This window comes from Herpailurus yagouaroundi, unplaced genomic scaffold (assembly GCF_014898765.1).
Source record: "Herpailurus yagouaroundi ecotype Mexico unplaced genomic scaffold, PumYag 100, whole genome shotgun sequence".
Lineage (NCBI taxonomy): Eukaryota > Metazoa > Chordata > Mammalia > Carnivora > Felidae > Herpailurus > Herpailurus yagouaroundi.
The window spans coordinates 84,105,563-84,125,117 of record NW_024412391.1 but is presented as its reverse complement, the minus strand read 5'-3'; the positions used below and the strand labels follow the sequence as shown (position 1 = coordinate 84,125,117).

Genomic DNA, 19,555 nt, shown 5'->3' with positions numbered 1-19,555 from the left:
AGGAATAAACTCAGACAGGACAAAAAAGGATAGAAAATAATATTAGATCTCTTTTAGTGCAATATTGATCATATAGAGAAAGATCTCTTTGTTTTTATTTTATTTTATTTATTTTTTTTTTAATTTTTTTTTCAACGTTTTTTATTTATTTTTGGGACAGAGAGAGACAGAGCATGAACGGGGGAGGAGCAGAGAGAGAGGGAGACACAGAATCGGAAATAGGCTCCAGGCTCTGAGCCATCAGCCCAGAGCCTGACGCGGGGCTCGAACTCCCGGACCGCGAGATCGTGACCTGGCTGATGTCGGACGCTTAACCGACTGAGCCACCCAGGCGCCCCGATCTCTTTGTTTTTAAAGTACTTACAACTAAAATCTTATTCTAGGCTTGGGGCAGAGAAAGGGATGCTGTTTCCACTTACAGATGAATTAGTGAGGGTGCTGAGAAGCCAATACCCACTTCCTGACTCCCAGATGCACCCAGGAAGTCCCTAGCACAGGGCCCAGTGCAGCAATGAAAGTGAGGTTCCTCTCCTTCCTTATTAGAAAGATTTGTCAAGTCACTTAACTGAATAGTTCTATTTCATTTTAGAACATTCATTTCTAGAATATTCAGTCCTTTAAGGAAATGTCTCCAGTTTGGTAAAACCAGAATCACAAGTCAAAATGGGTATCTGCTCCAGGTCAGGTACCTGGCAGTTTACATTCAATATCTCATATCTTACAACAATACGCAAAGAAGATATCTTCATTTCATAAATGAGAAAATTAGGAAGGGCTCAGAGAGCTTAACTAATTTGCTTAAGGTCACACACCAAAGTGACAGCAACAAGTGAACCAAGATCTGTCTGATGCCAAGACCTGGGCTCTACTCACCAGGCCATACTGGCTCTATCCTTTGGTGAAAGACTAATGGAATTAGGGTCCTAAGAAAGAATCTAATGATTCTCTTCAAGTATGGGAGGTGGCTGGTGGTGTTTCTCTTATTTGAACAAAGAAGAAAAGAAAAAAAGGAATTTACATTAGAAATGAAGAAGTATAGGGGGCGCCTAGGTGGCGCAGTCGGTTAAGCGTCCGACTTCAGCCAGGTCACGATCTCGCGGTCCGTGAGTTCGAGCCCCGCGTCGGGCTCTGGGCTGATGGCTCAGAGCCTGGAGCCTGTTTCCGATTCTGTGTCTCCCTCTCTCTCTGCTCCTCCCCCGTTCATGCTCTGTCTCTCTCTGTCCCAAAAATAAACGTTGAAAAAAAAATTAAAAAAAAAAAAAAAAAGAAATGAAGAAGTATATTTCATAAAATAACCCGAGACCATTATTGGAAGTTATGTCAAATAGGGGCGCCTGGGTGGCTCAGTCGGGTAAGCATCCAAATCTCGATTTTGGTTCAGGTCACGACTTTGTGGTTCATGAAATTGAGCCCCACTTCAGGCTCTGTGCTGACAGCATGAAGTCTGCTTGAGACTCTCTTTGCCCCTCCCCTACTCACATGTGCGCTTTCTCTCTCTCTCTCTCTCAAAAAAAAAAAAAAAAAAAATTATGTCAAATAGAAAAAGGTTCTATGAAAAAGCCATCCCAGAAGCTAGACAGGTCTCAGCGAGAGCCCAGAGCCCAGCATCCAAGAGCACCAGTCATGTTTCTAACCAGCCATGTTTCTCATGGCTGCATTCTAGAGAAATCCACATGTGGCACTTTGCCTGAGCCCCCTACAAGGAGAGCCTTACTAGAAATCCTCTCCCCAATGGCTGGATTCAGAATTGTTACCAAGTTTTACTTTTTATTTATTTATTTAATTTTTTTTTTTTTTTTTTTTTTTTTTTTTTTTTTTTTTTTTTTTTTTTACCATTTATTCAGTTTTGAGAGAGAGAGAGAGACAGAGTGCGAGCAGGGGAGGGACAGAGAGTGAGAGCCAGAGAGGGTGGGGCGGTGGGGGGGACAGAATCTGAAGCAGGCTCCAGGCTCCGAGCTGTCAGCACAGAGTCTGGCGAGGGGCTCGAACTCACAAACCATGGGATTAGGACCTGAACCGAAGTTGGCTGCTTAACTGACTGAGCCACCCAGGCACCCCAACCTGCAACCTGATCAAAGCTTCAGAACTAACTGTCTAGCAGAATGTGGTCGGTACCATCCTGTACCTGTTTCCCATATTAAAACTAACAAACAAAAAATTTAACACCAATTCCCTACCTCATCACTTAGAGGAAGATAAATAAGGTCATCAGTGGTGATTCACAGAAAAGCTGAAAGCCAGTACACATAGCCCCTTGGAGCTTGTGTGGCCTCTGAAACAGTTGTGAAGGAAATATATTGCTACAACCATTATATTGATGATTAAGTTAAATCAGGCCTTTGAAAGATACACATATCACAACATGGTATCCCATGGGTCTATATGAGCCAAGTTGCAATGGAAGGTACATGATCATTAAAATTCAAGACGAGGGGCACCTGGGTAGCTCAGTCGGTTAAGTATCCTACTTCAGCTCAGGTCATGATCTCACAGTTCATGGGTTCAAGCCCCACATCGGGCTCTGTACTGACAGTTCGGAGCCTGGAGCCTGCTTCAGATTCTGTGTCTCCCTCTCTCCTTGCACCTCCCCCGATCACACTCTGTCTCTTTCAAAAATAAACAAAAACATTTTAAATTTTAAAAAATCAAGATGAAAAATTTGTCAATGACTCTGATAAATTCTAGGTCTTAATTTTAATAAAATGGACTATAAATACAAGATGGGATTATTGAAAGGGATAGAAATTAACAAATCTTTTAAAACAAGAACTTTCTATCTTCTTCCAGGTACCAGTTGAAACAAAATTCTAATCAACACATAACTCGGAAGGACCCTCATCTGACTGTCACATAAAGAACAACCTTATACCCAGAAAGTTATTGATAAGTTCATACATTGTATGAGGAATATTTTTACTCAGAATTATGTTTCAGACTTTGGAACGAGATTGTTCTAGCATCATATATTTTTCACCTATCTAGTATAAAATTTTGTAAATACTCTCAATTTTTTATCTTGTAGATTTCTCAAAGGAAGACAATTTTTTGTTTATATGTATTTTTATAGCACTGACAGATTTCCCTCCAGGTCACTATACCCTCATGCATATGTTTTGCACTGTATTTACACCACTGCTTTGAATCTCGTAATTTATACAGTTCATATTGTATAAATTCATACTATATACAGTTCATACTGTATACAGTTCATGCTGTATACAGTTTATACAGAACTGTATACAGTTCATACTGATATATCTCCATTTAAAAAAATTCCATTGTACAGTGGATATGTCTTGTTTTGTTAAATTTGGTAGCTTTCTGGAATATGCTTGTTGTGGGTCCCCTTGGTAGAGGTCTGGCTGGAAACCTGCCACATGAGAATCGTCTAAAACTTCTGCAGTGATCCTTAACTTTGCCCAGAGTTTGTGATTATCACTATAGCTTTTTAACGCACTCAACAACCCCCTATCCAGACTTTGACACAATCCTTCTAATGTCATATCTGTAACTATACTAAGCTTTGGAGGCAAGTCCTTTTCTTCCACCTGGTAGTATGCAAATTGTATAAGCTAATGAAGATATAAAATGAAAAGGCAAGAAGGTGAAAAACGAACAGAAAACATGATGGGTAAACAGTTCTTTCCAGTCTTAGAGAAAAGAAAAGATGGTAGGACCCAGTTTGACTTTTTCCTCCACTGCTGGTCATTATTTGTAACACACAGGGCAGAATAATCACTCTAGAGCTCAATTTGGCTAGAGAAGAAGATTCCGCATACCCGCTTCTCTGTTTTGCTGGCATTGTTCTCGGTACAAATTTGTATTTATTTTATGTAACAGATAATTTTGTAACTTTGTAAAAAATAACTTTGTCAATGGGGAAATCCCAATTGTTCTAGATCTCGCCTCTGAAGGTTTATTGTCAAAGCTCCCTCCCACTCTTTATTACTGTCTTTACTGAAAGGGCTTGTCTATTAGACTTAAACCAATTACAGTAAGGTAAAACAAAATTTATTTACATAGCTAGTCTTAAAAACTGGAACGTAAGCACTCTTTGAAGGCACGTTTCTTAAATTTCTGAGTCATGCATACCTTATAGAGCTTCCTGCGCCCTGCAGACTTTAGGGAAACACACACACATTTTAAACATGATTTATATATGATGCGTTTGTACAGGATACTCCATGAATGTCAGATTAAGAGCTCTTTTTCTGTAGAGGTCAGGGAATAGGAATTGGAAACATAAACCCATTTCATCCATCATTTGGGGGTGGGGCCAAAGCCCCACACGGGATCGTGGCTGATGTCTGCATTTTCCCAAGTAAAGGTACTCTTCACACCGTTCTCGCTAACCAAAGAGCCATGGAGCACTCCAAGCATGGTGCCCCCATTTCAGCCTATTCAACCTTAACATCTTAGAGGTTCCCTTATCCCCACCCTTAAATGTTTTTTTCTCCCTAGGCCTCTAAGGTGGATATGCTCTGGGTATATGTGGCACTCGGCCTTTACTTGCCTGCCTAAAAGCAATTATTGGAAATTGGTACAAAAATCTGATCCCTGATTTAGGAAGAGGCCAAGAGATCATGTTGGAAGATAAAAAATAAAAGCGACATAAATCAGAGCAAGACTGAAGGGGAGAAGATACCCAGTACTGCAACCAGGAGACAGAACAGCTTGGGAAGAGACAGATACATTACTGAAATTAAGAAAGCTTGAAGCTAATAACGTGCCGGTTTATCCTTAAAATTTTTTGCCAATAATTATTTAAGTATTTGATACACATTCTTATCTAAATGCAGTAGCTTACCACTTAGAGATGCAAATGAGAGGCTTTAAATGCAAGCTTGGCTTTACACTGCACAAAGGACAGACAACAGGAACCGTTAATTCATTTTCTGCCATCTTCACCTGGACGTCTACATGTCAAAACTGATCTACTGACCTTCTCCCCCTAATCTGCTTTCCCAGCATCTTTTCCACCCCGGCTAACGCCAACTCCATCCTTCTAGCTGCTCAGGTTGAAAAATCTGTCAGGATATTCTACTGTCTCTACCCTTAAAATAGATCTAGAATCAATTCCTTTAATTCTCCAAATAGACCGCATAAGGTAGGTACTAGGTTTAACCCCATTTTGGGGAAAAACAAAATAAATCAAGGTCCAAGGAGGGTAAGTTATTAGTCCGTTATGTAGTTGCAGGTGGGAGAGCCCGAATTCAGTCTAGACGGTCCAACTCCAGAGCCAGGCTCTTAATCATTAGGAAATATTACCTCACAAAACAAATGAACACCTGTCTAAACACCGATCTAGCCTAAGGCAGGACTAAACTCAGGAACAATATAGCTGTGTTCTACAGATTTGTTTCAAAGTCGGTAATTCAGTACTGCACGTTGAAAATGTACCCAGAAGAGCTTTTAGGAAACGGGAATGTCCAGAATCAAATAAACTTAATATTTCGCTTGCATTATGGCTGTACATGTATGTGTACTTTTGTAATCCATTTTCCAATGTAATTCCCTTTTTTTCTGGCCACTATCCTTTGGAAAAGAATTTAAGAAGTTTTTTGAGGAAAATTTAGGAATGACTACCAAGAACAATTCCTAGAAGAGCTAAAATGTAAGCTTCTATAGGTCAGTGACCATATCTATTTTGTTCATCAGTGGATACCCGTATCTCACATATAGTAAGTGCTTAATTGATATACATAAATTTATTACATTATAATATATACTTATTATCTTACATATTTATCCTTCCACAAGTACCACCATCATCTCTTGTGTAAATTATTAAAGTCCTCTGACTGGCCTATCTTTACCTTCTTCATCTGTTCCAAACACACAGCCAGAATAATCCTCCTAAAAAGAGCCAGATCATTCCACACCTTTGCTCAGAATCCCAGGATGGCTTCCCAGATCAGAGTAAGGTCAAAGTTTACGATGGCCCAGAAAGCCTGTGATCTCATTCCCTCTGTTATTACCTCTGACCTCCTCTTCCTGCTCATCTCACTCATTCCATTCCCATTTCCTTGCTGGTCCCCAAATGTGCCAGGTGCAGCCCCCATTTTAAGACTTTTACAGACTATGTCTGCTTAGAAAAGTCTGCCCCCGGTTACCTACATGGCTAACTCTCACCCACTTCAAATCGTGGGTCAAATGTCATCTCTTCAGTGGATTCTACCCAGACCTCACTAATTAAAACTGCGAACCTCCTTCCACCCCATTATCCTTATTTTTCCTTCATGCCATAGGATTTTATCGTACTCCTAACATGTTAGGTAACTTAATGAAATTTGTTGATCGTCCATCTCTAAAGACTTGTGAACCCCAGGTGCTTAGAATGCTGGCACATACCTGAACGAATGAGTGCATGAGTGAATGATTTATATCCCACATGGTATGTGCTCATATGTTTATGAGGTATCGGTCATGAAGTACTCCCATTTCCCATGAATTAGGATGCTAAACCAGAGCATGGAGCCTACTTAGTTATCAGCTCTGTAACTGATTACTGATAACATACACCAAAATTATAACTACTTATTTCTGGAAGGGAAATATTCAATGCAAGGGGATCTATAGCTTTATTCGTAGCATTAACGTATTACGCTTCCCCCAAGAGATTTATTACTTACGTAACTGAAGTGCCAATTTTAAAACAAAAGATTTTAAGTTTTCAAAGTTAACACTTGGGAAGAAAAGTAAAAGGGAGCACAATCTTTCACTCTGAAGGCAAAAGGAGAACAATTTTAAAGGAAGATTAATAGAAATGGGCTTAATGCAACATGAAGTTGGTGCTTACAACTACTTGGAATAGAAACGGAGTATTCGGAGTACCAGAATCGATTAACATTTCAAAATACCAAAATTTTTAAGACATGGTCCTGCCCAAGTGTGAGACCTAAACCCATGACCTAGCATTGTTCATTTCAGTTGTGGGATTCTGTACTGCCTAAAAAGTCTTAATTCTTAAAGATAGGGAGATGGGAAAATCAAGCTTTTAACACTAAAATCTTGCCCTCGGAATTGTCTTAGCACTTTTCCCCTCAATGGTAGAAAACTGAAGGGGCATGAATCAAAACAAAAAATGTTTGAAAATCCAAATGTTTTTATTAGTTATCACTATCAAGTATTTTCACTGGCTTCTCTCTCTGTCCCCTTGAAGTGAAGTATATCCAATATTGCTTTATTAGACTGTGCATATATTGTAATAAGTAAATGCTACCTAAGTTTCTAGGCCAAAATTTAACAGATTAGTTACAAACCAGTGAAGAAACACAAATCTACTTTGGTCAAAATAGAGTATGATTATGTAAAACTTCCTCAATTGACATCAATATTTGGTGGCTAATCTAATAATTAGAAAAATATATTTTTTGTTCTTGGTACTTGTGATTTTTTTCCCTGTACAGCTGACCCTTGAACAACAGGGGTTTGAATTGCACGGGTCCACTTACTTATACACGGAGTGTTTTTCTACACAGAACTGTATTTTCTCTTCGTTAGAACTTTTAGTAACACCTTTTCTAGCTTCATGGTAAGAATACAGCGTAGGATACATATAAATATATATAAGATGTACTAATCAACTACGTTATCAGGCTATTATTAAAGTTTTCAGTGAGTCAAAAGTTATACATGGATTTTCATCTGTGCAGGGGGGCCAGCACCCCGAATTCTCACGTTGTTCAGGGTCAACTGTACTTATAACATAGAACCTCTCCAAAATTTTCATGACATAGGAAGGACTATAGGACTTTTCAAAAAAAGAGGTAGGATACCCTTCCAGTATGTTAGAACAGAAGTCAGCAGCTCTGTATATCTCATAAAGTCACTTAATTGTGAGTTTAAAAATACGTTCAAATGTCTTTTCGATTTACATCAGTGGTATCTAGTTAGTATTTACACCATGATTTTGAGCAAATGATTTTTACAGGGCAAAACAGATATAGTTTCTTATGGTTTTTGCAACTGATATTTCCCAAATACTAGGTTATATTGTGAACGGGCACGCCACTGAAGAAACACTAACATTCGACTTGCTGGTTTCAATCTCAACAAAAGTGAAGCTAATTTTACTGTAAAAGTTGTACCGACACAGACACACAGAAAATTTTGCATTCTCCCAAATGTGTCATCAGTAGGTAAAAATCCACCTAGGCAAAATAGTATTTATGCTTCCATTTTATTGTTTTTAAGAATTAAACTGCCACCTCAGTAGTCTTAAGAGCAATATAATGAAACATACATACATTTAATTTAGACTTATGTCCATCATAGCTTCAAAGGCTTCCCTGAAATAAGGCTGGGATTCACATCTTTTTCCTTGAGGAAATAAACACTAACAGTAATTTTGTTATCCTTCTACCCACCAACCCTCATTCAAACAATAACTGGATGAATTCAAGTCTAACGCCATTTAAAAATTTTGTCTGCTACAACACATTCATCTGATCTGCCTCCCTGCATAACACGTATTTTTTAAACCTAACTGAAAATAAATCATTTTTTAAAAAGTCTACGAGAATTCTCTTAAACATGTGGAAGTTTATCATGATACTAATTATTTTGTCCAATACATAGGCTAAGTGGTTTCATACCACATTCGACTCTAGTGAATTTCAATAAAAACAGGAGCGCTCCTCATAAACAGTTGAGAAGCCCTAAAAGGAATTTGGCTATTTTCTTATCACAAGAAACAAAGAATGGTATTGGATTTTTAACAGTAATATTTTAACAGCTCCTAAATAGGGGCATGAAAAGGAATCAAGTTTGCACCAGTCCAAGTACCTACAGTAATGATAGAAGCACTCACCACCACCAGTTCATACTATTTCTTATTTCACTCCCATGCTCCTAGTAACAAGAATTTCTCACTAGATATATTGCATTAACACTGGACTCTCAAATTGCTAGATGTGAAAAATCACTCAACTTAAAAAAAAAAAAAAAAAAAGCGTCTTAGTTATTTCCGGCCGGTCAAGGTTGAAATAATCATTTCGCCTATCTCTAACTTCAGCTCTAAGTTCAGAGACAACTCTGCATCTCATTATGCAAGACGAGAAACTGTTTTGCCTGTGTCTGACAGAATCCAATGGTAAATTAGCCATCAGCTCACCCTTTGTCAAAAAGAAATGTTCTAAATGTACGCACTACAAACTATTTAATAAATGACATCTGCATACTACGTTTTTCATTTTTATATTATGCACCATTTTAGGGGGGAGGAAATACTTCACAGGGGTTTACTCAAAGGATATAGGACCATACCCTAAGAATGTTGATTTATACACACATGAGTTCCATATAAAATGTAAGTGGTCATCTTAGCTGGACTGTAGCAAGCCCCTATAATGCAAATGCTGACTCTAAAGGCACGTTATAAAGCTCTGAAAATCACAATTTAGTCGTTACTTTTCTCCAATACAAACAAAATCATCTGGTAGTCTTCACTGGTGACTCCATTTTAAAATGTTCCCAGTTTCATACTGCTTAACCCATAAAAGGAACAGGAAATTATAGTCTTAAAATTTCAAGTTAGAGAAAAAAAACCTTATCACACAGTAATGAAACCTGAGCAATGCAAGTCTGTGATTACAAGAATGTCCCTCATTAATACAATATTCCTCTACGGCGTTCAAATTGTACTTTAAAAACCCAATAAACAAGAACCCACCTAGAGCACAGGATCCAACTCCACCACGAAATGAGGAATTACATAAAGTCTATTCAGCCCTAAATACTTAGTTTGAGACAATGAGCAGAGTAGAACACTTTATCTAGAGAACACAATTTAAACAGTTCTATAAAATAATGTTACGTAAGATTAGTAAATGTGGTGCATCATGTGATTCCAACCATTCAGGAAAAAACGTTAATGAGTAACAGTATCCCCCAATAGCTTGGAGCCTGTAGAGTCAATTACTTTGGCCAGATCTTCCCAAAGAATTTCTAATGCCTTTTAATGTTATGAACATCAAAATATCTTAGTACTGGAATTCCAATGTATTTTGGTGCTCCTGAGGCTGCCTAAAAATGAAAAGGCATCCAAGTGAAGTGCATTATATACTTAATATACCTCAAACTTTCAGTGCCTAAAATGTGAAATAATTCTCTACCACTTAACAGTCTGCCTTACAGTAAATTCTAGTAGATTTTTACTTTTAGGATTTTATTGTAACTTTGGGAAATTAGTGGTAAAACATATGGTTTTTAAAAAACAGTATGTGGCTGCACTTAAATTCACATAAAAATAGCATTTTTACAACCATTTTGAAATTTAATCCTTTTACACAGGTTAACAAAATGTATCACAAGAAAAACTGAACACTGGATTGAACAAAAGCACTATTTTTGAAAGTGGAACAATGAAAAAGTCTTCCCAAATTCTTTACAAATGGTCACCTCTGGGTCAATTTACCACACTAGGGGAACAAAGTTGTTAAAATATAGCTGTGCTCAACTGAGCCACTTATCTGCACTACAGTATAGTACTTGAAATCGATCCTAAGGTCAAGATTTAAAACCATTTTTAAGAGACAAGACCCTACGTGTTTTACGGTCACCTCAGGAAGAGTGCTTCTCCTTCCCAGAACAGTCAAAGCTTAATTAAAAGATTGACTATACATAAGTTTTTGTTGTTTTTTTTCCTCCTCATCATATCTTCAGTTCAAAGCACTATTAATCATTGGTAATACGGTCTATATCTTGTCTGATCTGGATGATGTGGTCCAGGAAGTGGGGTTTGAGAAGGCGGACCCTGCATTCGTGGAGGAGGAGGTGGCCCTCTTGGTGCAGGCCATATACCAGGACTCATTCCTCCTGGTTGTGTAAATGGAGGGCTCAGAGTTCCTTGATCTTCAGTGAACTGGGGTAGAGAGTTAGGATTATAATGGTGAGGAGGGGGTGCAGTTACAGGTGGGCCGCCGTGCTGAGGCGGGGGAGGTCCTGGAGGAGGATGATTCATATAAGGTGGCATCTGGGCAATAATATGTCCGGGGGGAGGGGTTATTGGTGGTGGAGCAGAGGTCATTGGTGGAGGTGGAGCTTGGCTATAAACCAAGTGAGGAGTCCCTGTGGCCTGGGGAGGATGTGGCATTGGATGGCTTATTGGTGGTGGAGGAGGTGGGGGGGGTGCGTAATGTTGCTGTGGAGGCATAATATGATGAGGGTGCGAGACCACTGGTTGGCCCTGATATTCAGGATGGTGGTGAGCAGGTGCTGGGGCAGGAGGTGGTGGTTCTCTAGCACCTGAATTGGAGTCATCCTGAATAGGGACAGTTATTAAATTGCTGTGTTTTCTTGTTGAAATACGAAAGGTTTCCTGACTGACCGAACGAGGAGGAGGTGGAGCCATGGCCAATTCTGCTGGCGGAGCACGGATATCCTCGTGTGGCTGGTTATAGTGCTCGTGTGGCACGTGCTGCAATGGAGGTGGCGGCATCATGATGTGCTGCTTTGGCGGAATATGGCTCATGTGGTGCTTGTCTGGCGGCATTATAAAACGATCAGGGATTTCAGCTGGTGGTGGGGCGATAGGAGGATGGACGTTTTCAAGTGAAGCACGGGGAACAGGTTTTCCAGCTCTCATGTGGCGGTGGTTGATATGCGCCTGTAAGTCTCTCTGAGACAGGTAGGTTCTCTTGCACCCTTGAACAATGCTACACATGAAGAGAGAACCTCGCGTACACTGCTCAATCCGCTGAACGGGGTCACTACAGCTGAACGAGAAGGGGAAAAAACGGATTTACTAAAAGCAGACCAGAAAAATACTGCACAAACTCTCACAGATACGCCTGTTCTTGAAATCTGTTGTGGGAACTGCAAAAGTTCACAATTACAAGTTGCAGGGACCGTAAGTGAACCTTTAATCACTGCCACTCTGTGGTCTGTTGGCTTCACGTTAAGCATCCACCCTTCTACCGACCTTGAAACTCTCCATACAAGTAAAAATTAAAAGTTGTTTATCAAACAAGAGTATGTTTTAAGAAAAGACCTATTGTTCCTAAGACACAGAATTATCTGATTGTCTCAAACAAACTCTATGCTTTGCATCCATTTGCAAAAACAGCCAGAAACGATGAACCAAAGGTCTGTCATAGTCATGGAATTCAAACTTGTACAGTATTTACGGAGCAACAAGGATTTGCTGAGCGAACAATACGAAGTAAAAGACGCTGCAAGGACTGCAAAAATGTGTAAGATCATCCTCATCGACAGGGTTCTTGACATTAAGCAACGCAAACTATTTAAATTCAAACCCTGACTATCAGGAGTCCCTTAGGGAAGAATTATCAGACAATTTTACTACAAAAAAGTATGACCCCCTCCTTTCTAAACTGTAAGCACTAAATTTAACTCAGCATTTTAATGACTCAGGGTCAAAATTATAACTCTTTCTCACTATATTTAATCCACACTTGCCTTTAGAGTCTTTTGTTTTTGTTTTTTTTTTAAATTTTTTTTTTCAACATTTATTTATTTTTGTGACAGAGAGAGACAGAGCATGAACGGGGGAGGGGCAGAGAGAGAGGGAGACACAGAATCGGAAACAGGCTCCAGGCTCTGAGCCATCAGCCCAGAGCCCGACGCGGGGCTCGAACCCACGGACCGCGAGATCGTGACCTGGCCGAAGTCGGACGCCCAACCGACTGCGCCACCCAGGCACCCCTAGAGTCTTTTGAAATAGTGGAAAGAGGACTGAACCAGGAATCAGAAGAACGGGGACCAAGTGCTGGCTCTGTAATCTTGGAGAAGTCATTTAATCTGTTTATTTCTTCATCTGCAATATGGGTTAAAATATGTACTCTAACAATGTTTTTTTGTTTTTGTTTTTTATCTACTTTGCCCTACTTAAAAGAATATCCTTGGGATAACTGAAAACAATGAAAGTGGCAGAACCGAATCACTAGTTAAGCATGGAATCACTACATATGCATGGATATAGGCTATTATCACGGAATATGTGTATCAGGTCATCTGAGACTATGTTAAATGGCTCTATATTCCTGAGTTTGAGCTGTGTCTCTATTTTCACCCTTGCTGTAAGGCTGGCACTCCTTGAGACTAGCAGGCTTCCCTTTAGTGGCCATTTGGCACAGTTCTCATTTGTTTGCTTCTAATATGCTGTAAACTCAGAAAGGTCTCCACGGTAACAGGAATGTAAGACACTTTCTTTTGGGTGGTGTTTAAAAGCAACAGTATATAATATTTATATCAACTTGGGTTGCCATTTCTTCACTTCCTGATCTGAGTCGGTTGAGCCAGATAGGCTTATGTTCTCAAATAGCTAAGTGCCGACCAGTGAGGTGCTTACTGGAGTTACTTTCAATATCTTGAAAACTAAATTCCCTTTTCCATGTTACCATTAGAACACTTATTGAACCATCCTCTCTCTCTCTCTCAGTGACGCCAATCTTCCTACACCATAAAAAGAAATCATCCCTTGTAAGTATCCATAATCGTGTTATCAACCCATACTACAAATCTTGGGATAGCTTCTGACACAGGTCATAAGGAATCTCAGAAGTCTACAACTGTTCCAAGGAAGTTGGTCTCAAAGCTTTCTCAAGTCTTCTATCAGGGGTTCTAAACTGGTATAAAAAGTTATCCTGGATCTTTCAAGACCATACCGAACTGGATCAGTATCAACCAATACCTCTAGATCTTTATAACTTGTCTGAGCCAATACCATGATGGTGTCCTAAGACATACTCAAGACATAAATAATAAGATTTGCAGGTAGTACATAAGAGCTTATACTTACCTAGTACTTATTATATGCTAGGTACTATAAATATAGATGTATGGACCTACTAGTTTAGTTCTAACAACACAGAGACGTAGATGCTATTTATTAACTCCATTTTACAGATGAAGAAACAATCTGTCACACAGCTAATAAGCGGCAGACTAGGGATCTGAAGCCAGGAATTGTAATTCCAATCGCTGCTTGATACTACCTCTCTAGTGTCCCATCAGAGAAACAAAACAAAACAATTGTTTTGGTTTATAACACTAATTTTGTGATGACACATGTATTTGTTTGGGCTAATGTGAACACTCAGATAATAGCTACCTAGCCCTATCCTAAGGAGAAGGCTAAAGCCAACTCTAGGCTCACAAAGAAAGGTTAGCCATGTCTACATATTTGATATCCTGCTGCTGACTTACATCATACTCTGATCTTTACCAATTCATTACATCACAAACTTTTATTATTTAAAAATCTACTAATAGGGCGCCTCGGTGGCTCAGTCGGTTGAGTGTCCGACTTCAGCTCAGGTCATGATCTCGCAGTTTGTGGGTTCGAGCCCCGCTTCAGGCTCTGTGCTGACAGCTCGGAACCTGGAGCCTGCTTCGGATTCTGTGTCTCCTTCTCTCTCTGCCCCTCTCCCGCTCGTGCTCGTGCTCTGTCTCTCAAAAATAAATAAAAATGTTAAAAAAATAAAAATGAAAATAAAGCTACTAATAACCTTACCCTGGACACATCTTATCTCCTTTTTTTTCATGTAAAATTGCACAGTCATAGCAAAACACATGCTTGCACGGAATCTGTGAACAGAGACATATTACAGTTAAGCATACTAGAACAACTTAAACTATTTCCATAAAAAATAACTGTAAGCACAGTAACCTGGACATAAAAGGCACCTGAGAATTGCTCACTATGATAAACATTTATTAAGTACTAATTACAGAAAAGCAACAATTAACCTTTTTTCAGTAACAGAGCCCTTTGAGATATAATGAAATATTTCGCTTTCCCCCAATAAATATATACGTATGCATCTGCTTACATTTCTCGAAGTATAAATGCTATGAATTTCATCATCTGTGGTTCCTATAGAGGTAAAGCTCCTGAAGAAGCCCACACTATCCAAAGCAATCTACAGATTCATTGCAGTTTTTCACAGAACTAGAACACAAAATCCTAACGTTTATATGGAACCACAAAAGACCCCAAATAGTCAAAGCAATCTTAAGAAAGAACAAAGCTAGAGGTACCACAATCCCAGCTTTCAAACTATACTATAAAGCTATAGTGATCAAAACAGTATGGTACTGGCACAAAAACAGACACAGATTAATGAAACCGAATTGAGAGCCCAGAAATAAACCCATGCATATACAGTCAATTAATCTACGACAAAGGAGGTAAGAATAAACAATACGGAAAAGGCAGTCTCTTCAGTAAATGGTGTTGAGAAAACTGAAGAGCTACATGTAAAAGAATGAAACTGGACCACTTTCTCACACCATACACAAAATAAACTCAAAATGGATTAAGGACGTACATGTATGACTTGAAACCATAAAATTCCTAAAAGAAAACATACGCAGCAATCTCTTAGCAAAGTTAATAACGTTTTTCCAGATGTCTCCTCAGGCAAGGAAAACAAAAGCAATGGAAACCATTAACAAAATGAAAAGACAACCTACTGAATGGGAGAAGATATTTGCAAATGATATATTCAATTAGGGCTTAATACCTAAGATATATAAAGAACTCATACAATTCAACACCAAACCCCCCATGCCCAAATAATCAGATTAAAAAATGGGCAGAGGACCTGAATAAACATTTTTCCAAAGAAGACATACAGATGGCCAACAGGTACATGAAAAGACGCTCAGTATCACTAATCAGAGAAAAGCAAATCAAAACCACAATGAAGTATCACCTCACATCCGTCTGAATGGTTAGTATCAAAAAGACAAGAGAAACATGTTGGCCAAGATGTGGGGGAAAAAAAGAACCCTCACGCACTATTGGTTGGAATGTAAATTGCTGCAGCCACTATGGAAAACAGTATGAAAGTTCCTCAAAAAAACTAAAAATTGAAGTACCATACAATTCAGTAATTCCACTTCTGGGAATTTACCTGAGGAAAACAAAAACACTAATTCAAAAAAAGTATATGCACCATTATTGCAGCATATTATAATAGCCAAGAAAAAAAAGATGCAGTACATATACACGATGGAATATTACTTAGCCATAAAAAAGAATGAAATCTTGCCATTTATGACATGGATGAACATAGAGGGTGTTATGCTAAGTAAAGTCAGTCAGGCAGAGAAAGACAAATACCATATGATTTCACTTATATGTGGAACCCAAGAAACAAAACAAACACAACAACAACAACAAAAAGAGAAACAGTCATAAATACAGAGAACATACTAGGGCGGGAGGCAAAAGTGAAGGTGATTAAGAGGTACAAGCTTCCAGTTATAAAACAGGGAAGTCACAGGAATGAAAAGTACAGCATAGAAAATACAGTCGATTACATTGTAGTAACTTTGTATGCTGAAATGAAAGACGGTAACCACACTTATCACGGTGAGCACAGTGTAATGTACATAATTGTCGTATCACTATGTTGTACACCCAAAACTAATTTAATATTATAGGTCAATCATACTTCAATAAAAATTTATAAAGTAAAAAGTAAAAAAAATAATTAAAAGAAAACTCCCAAAGAAGAATACCATAACCATGTTCTATCTTTTCCTGTTCCTCCTGAAACTGTGTCAAAGCAGTGAAATAACAGACACCTCCTACATTTAATGTGAGTAGCATTCTTCCCTGGCAGTTAATGAACTTATAAAAATCTAAAAATAAATCAGAAGAACACAGTAAAATGATGTTAGACCATTTTAAAACTCATAGTCCATTACTCTTATTTAGCTACGCTACACAGCAAAGCAAGAGGGCCCGATCCATGCCCTCTACCAGGCAGACGTTACTGAATTCAATTTTTTTCAAATACAAATACAAAACTATCTCTTAAAGGAGGATATGTCAAAATTACTATAAAATTACAACTACAGTTATAATTGTTTTTAATGATTAGAATTCAATTCTATTTGAATTATTAGTATTATTAGTTTTACATTAAAAATTATAGCCTTCGGAAACAAGTAACTGACTTTGCTGTTTAACAAGAAAACAATTTTTCCTTAATAAACCAGAATAAATATCCACTAACATGTATCAAACAGTCCAAAGAAATTCGTTTTCAGAAGTTAGTTAATTTTCAAGCAATTCAAGAATTTGTCAAGATAATTATATTAAATGCATGGTATCCCCAAATTTCCCTTGGCTATTCCATACTTAATTAAAATGTCACAAACTTAGTCATTAAACAGTGATAAACCCACCTACTTAAATTTCAGAATCTCATCTCTACACAAAAGTTTACATTTACTAAAACATTTAATTTAGTTATACTTACCATTCGCCCATAGATTTTAATAGGCAATCCACACTTGTCACAGAAATGAACTGGCGTATCATCCTTTTCACCTAAGATGTTTATCTGTTGAATGATATAATTAAAATTTTCTTTTTAAGCATCTCTAAAAATTGTACTTATAATTTTTGCAATGAATTGGTTAGTATTTTATAAAAGTTGTTAATACAATGAGAAATAAAGGTTTCTTGGCATAATTCCCACATATTCCACATGATTAGCTGTGCCCCCATTAGTTTCTTTTTTCTAATGTTTACGGTTATTGATTTTACTTGACTTTACTGAAAATTATTTCAAATTATTTTTGAAAATAGTGGAAACAGGGCATTAATAAACAGATGATTTGAGTGTGCTTAAAAAAAGCATAATAGCTGTAATAAAAGTTCATACCATTCTTTAAGTATTCTGATTATTCTAATAAAATATTTAAAGTATTTTGCCGTTCTGGGGTGCCTGGGTGGCTCAGTCAGTTGAGCACCTGACTTTGGCTCAGGTCGTGATCTCGCGGTCTGTGAGTCGAGCCCCGTGTCGGGCTTTGTACTGACAGCTCGGAGCCTGGAGCCTCCTTCAGATTCTGTGTCTCTTTCTCTCTCTGCCCCCACCCCTCCACTCTCTGTCTCTGTCTCTCTCTCAAAAATAAACATTAAAGAAAATATTTTTTTATATAATAAAATAAAGTATTTTGCTGTTCTAATAAATTTTTTTATTTTTAGTTTTACCTGGAAGTCCCAAAAAAGGTGTCCAGGAAATCTTCGCTGATTTCCAAACAGTTCGCCCCCTTTACAGTCATACCGTTCTTCTTCATTATAATCAAATCCTTCTGAGAAAAGAAAGTGTTCTGAGAAAAGAAACTTTTCAAATCCTAAATTTCATTTTGGAAGTACATGTACATGGCATCACAGACCTATTCACCCAAAAGCCCATCTGATGCCTTTCAAAGCTCTTCTAAGGACAAGATAATCAAGACTAGTTTAAGTCATTATAACATCAGCTAGAAATGATCTTGGCAACCATCTACTCCAACCCTCTTATTTTATAGTTGGGAATACTGCAGTATGGAGACCTATAGTAACTCAATACACAGATTGTGCGAGAGCCAGGAACAGACTTCAGAACACTTCAGTCCCATTCAAGTGCTCTTATTAATTCACCAAACTCTCTCTAGTATAAACCTTTACTAATTACCATCGTCACACTTGCCGCACAAACTTTTAAGATACTGATCACTTACTGTAATCTACCTACAAAAGTGGTATCATGCTGCAAGAGGCTGATTTTATTGCCAAAAGCATATGATGAAAATATAAAGAATTCTGCAGGTTTTTCTTTTTACAACTAAGCAAATTAGGTATCCTCTCCTTCAGTCTTAAAACTGAAACTGATTTTAGAAATAAGGACATATTCATACTTCATCTTTTCAATTAAAACCTCTCTCTGGTTGATCACCCAAACAGCAGAAGCCATATCATATCTAGTCACAAGTATCCTCCTCTCCACTATATGTATCAATAAAATTATGAAGATCATATGGGCTCAATTTCTCTAACCTTGATGGTAAGCATCTCATCTCATACAAAAGAAGAGAAAACCAATGGACAGTCCAATGGTAATTCTTGGTAGAATCCAATTACCTAAAGTAAAGGTGAGAAGGCAAATCTATCCCTCCAAAATGCCAGGCTTCTCATGACTCTTTAGGCCCTAGAACTGGTAAACAGCGTAGACCAAGCGCACAAGTTTTAACTTTACCCACGTGGCTAAATTACAGTACCTGTGTATGGATGTACATATGGACATACACACAAATACAGGGAAGCAAGACTTTCCCAGTGCACTAATCGTCTCCAATACAAAGTATACAGTTCAAGGAGTATTCTTAAAAGTTACAAATGAGTGACCCTCGCCTCTTGTATGGCCCATTTATACCTTATAAAAAGCTTCTGTCATCTAAAATTCAAAATAAGGAAGATCAGTTCTTCTTATCTAAAATGCTGAGTTATTGTGTTGAACAACAGCCAACAAAATGAGGAGCTCAGTAATCATTTTTCGAAGTTGTTCAACCTGCACTCCCACCATTAAAGTATACATGTATAATTGTATAATACCATATTAGTACCCACATCTCCCTATTTTTATCTGCCTAGAAAAAACACCAATCACTTATTATTTTTTACCCGAATTAGTTGAATCAAAAGTAATCAAAAGTTATCTCCAGCCTCAGTTTGTTCTCTTAAAAGAGAAATTGGTAATAGTAGTTCCCTCTAGAAAGGGGTGTAAGCTTGGGGGATGAGAGGGAAGGGAAT

At 38.1% G+C, this 19,555-nt stretch overlaps 2 protein-coding genes across 6 annotated transcripts in view; one reads left to right on the top strand and one right to left on the bottom strand.

The window, feature by feature from the left end:
• SLC26A3 (solute carrier family 26 member 3) overlaps positions 1 to 3,129 on the top strand; it is a 47,619-nt gene extending 44,490 nt beyond the window's left edge. Inside the window, exon 21 of the mRNA XM_040472939.1 lies at positions 2,788 to 3,129. Within this exon, the coding sequence (XP_040328873.1) occupies positions 2,788 to 2,811 (24 nt within the window). The 3' untranslated portion in view covers positions 2,812 to 3,129. The remainder of the gene's footprint in view (positions 1 to 2,787) is intronic.
• Positions 3,130 to 8,163: 5,034 nt separating this feature from the next.
• The window catches only part of CBLL1 (Cbl proto-oncogene like 1), a 19,724-nt gene continuing 8,332 nt past the window's right edge, over positions 8,164 to 19,555 (bottom strand). For 3 of the 5 annotated variants that reach the window (XM_040472940.1, XM_040472943.1, XM_040472942.1), the window contains exons 3-6: positions 17,975 to 18,075; positions 17,238 to 17,321; positions 14,477 to 14,550; positions 8,164 to 11,717 (exon numbers count right to left, since the gene is read on the bottom strand). In XM_040472940.1, the coding sequence (XP_040328874.1) occupies positions 10,682 to 11,717; positions 14,477 to 14,550; positions 17,238 to 17,321; positions 17,975 to 18,075 (1,295 nt within the window). In that variant the 3' untranslated portion in view covers positions 8,164 to 10,681. The remainder of the gene's footprint in view (positions 11,718 to 14,476; positions 14,551 to 17,237; positions 17,322 to 17,974; positions 18,076 to 19,555) is intronic. The other 2 variants (XM_040472941.1, XM_040472944.1) reach the window with 1 other exon arrangement.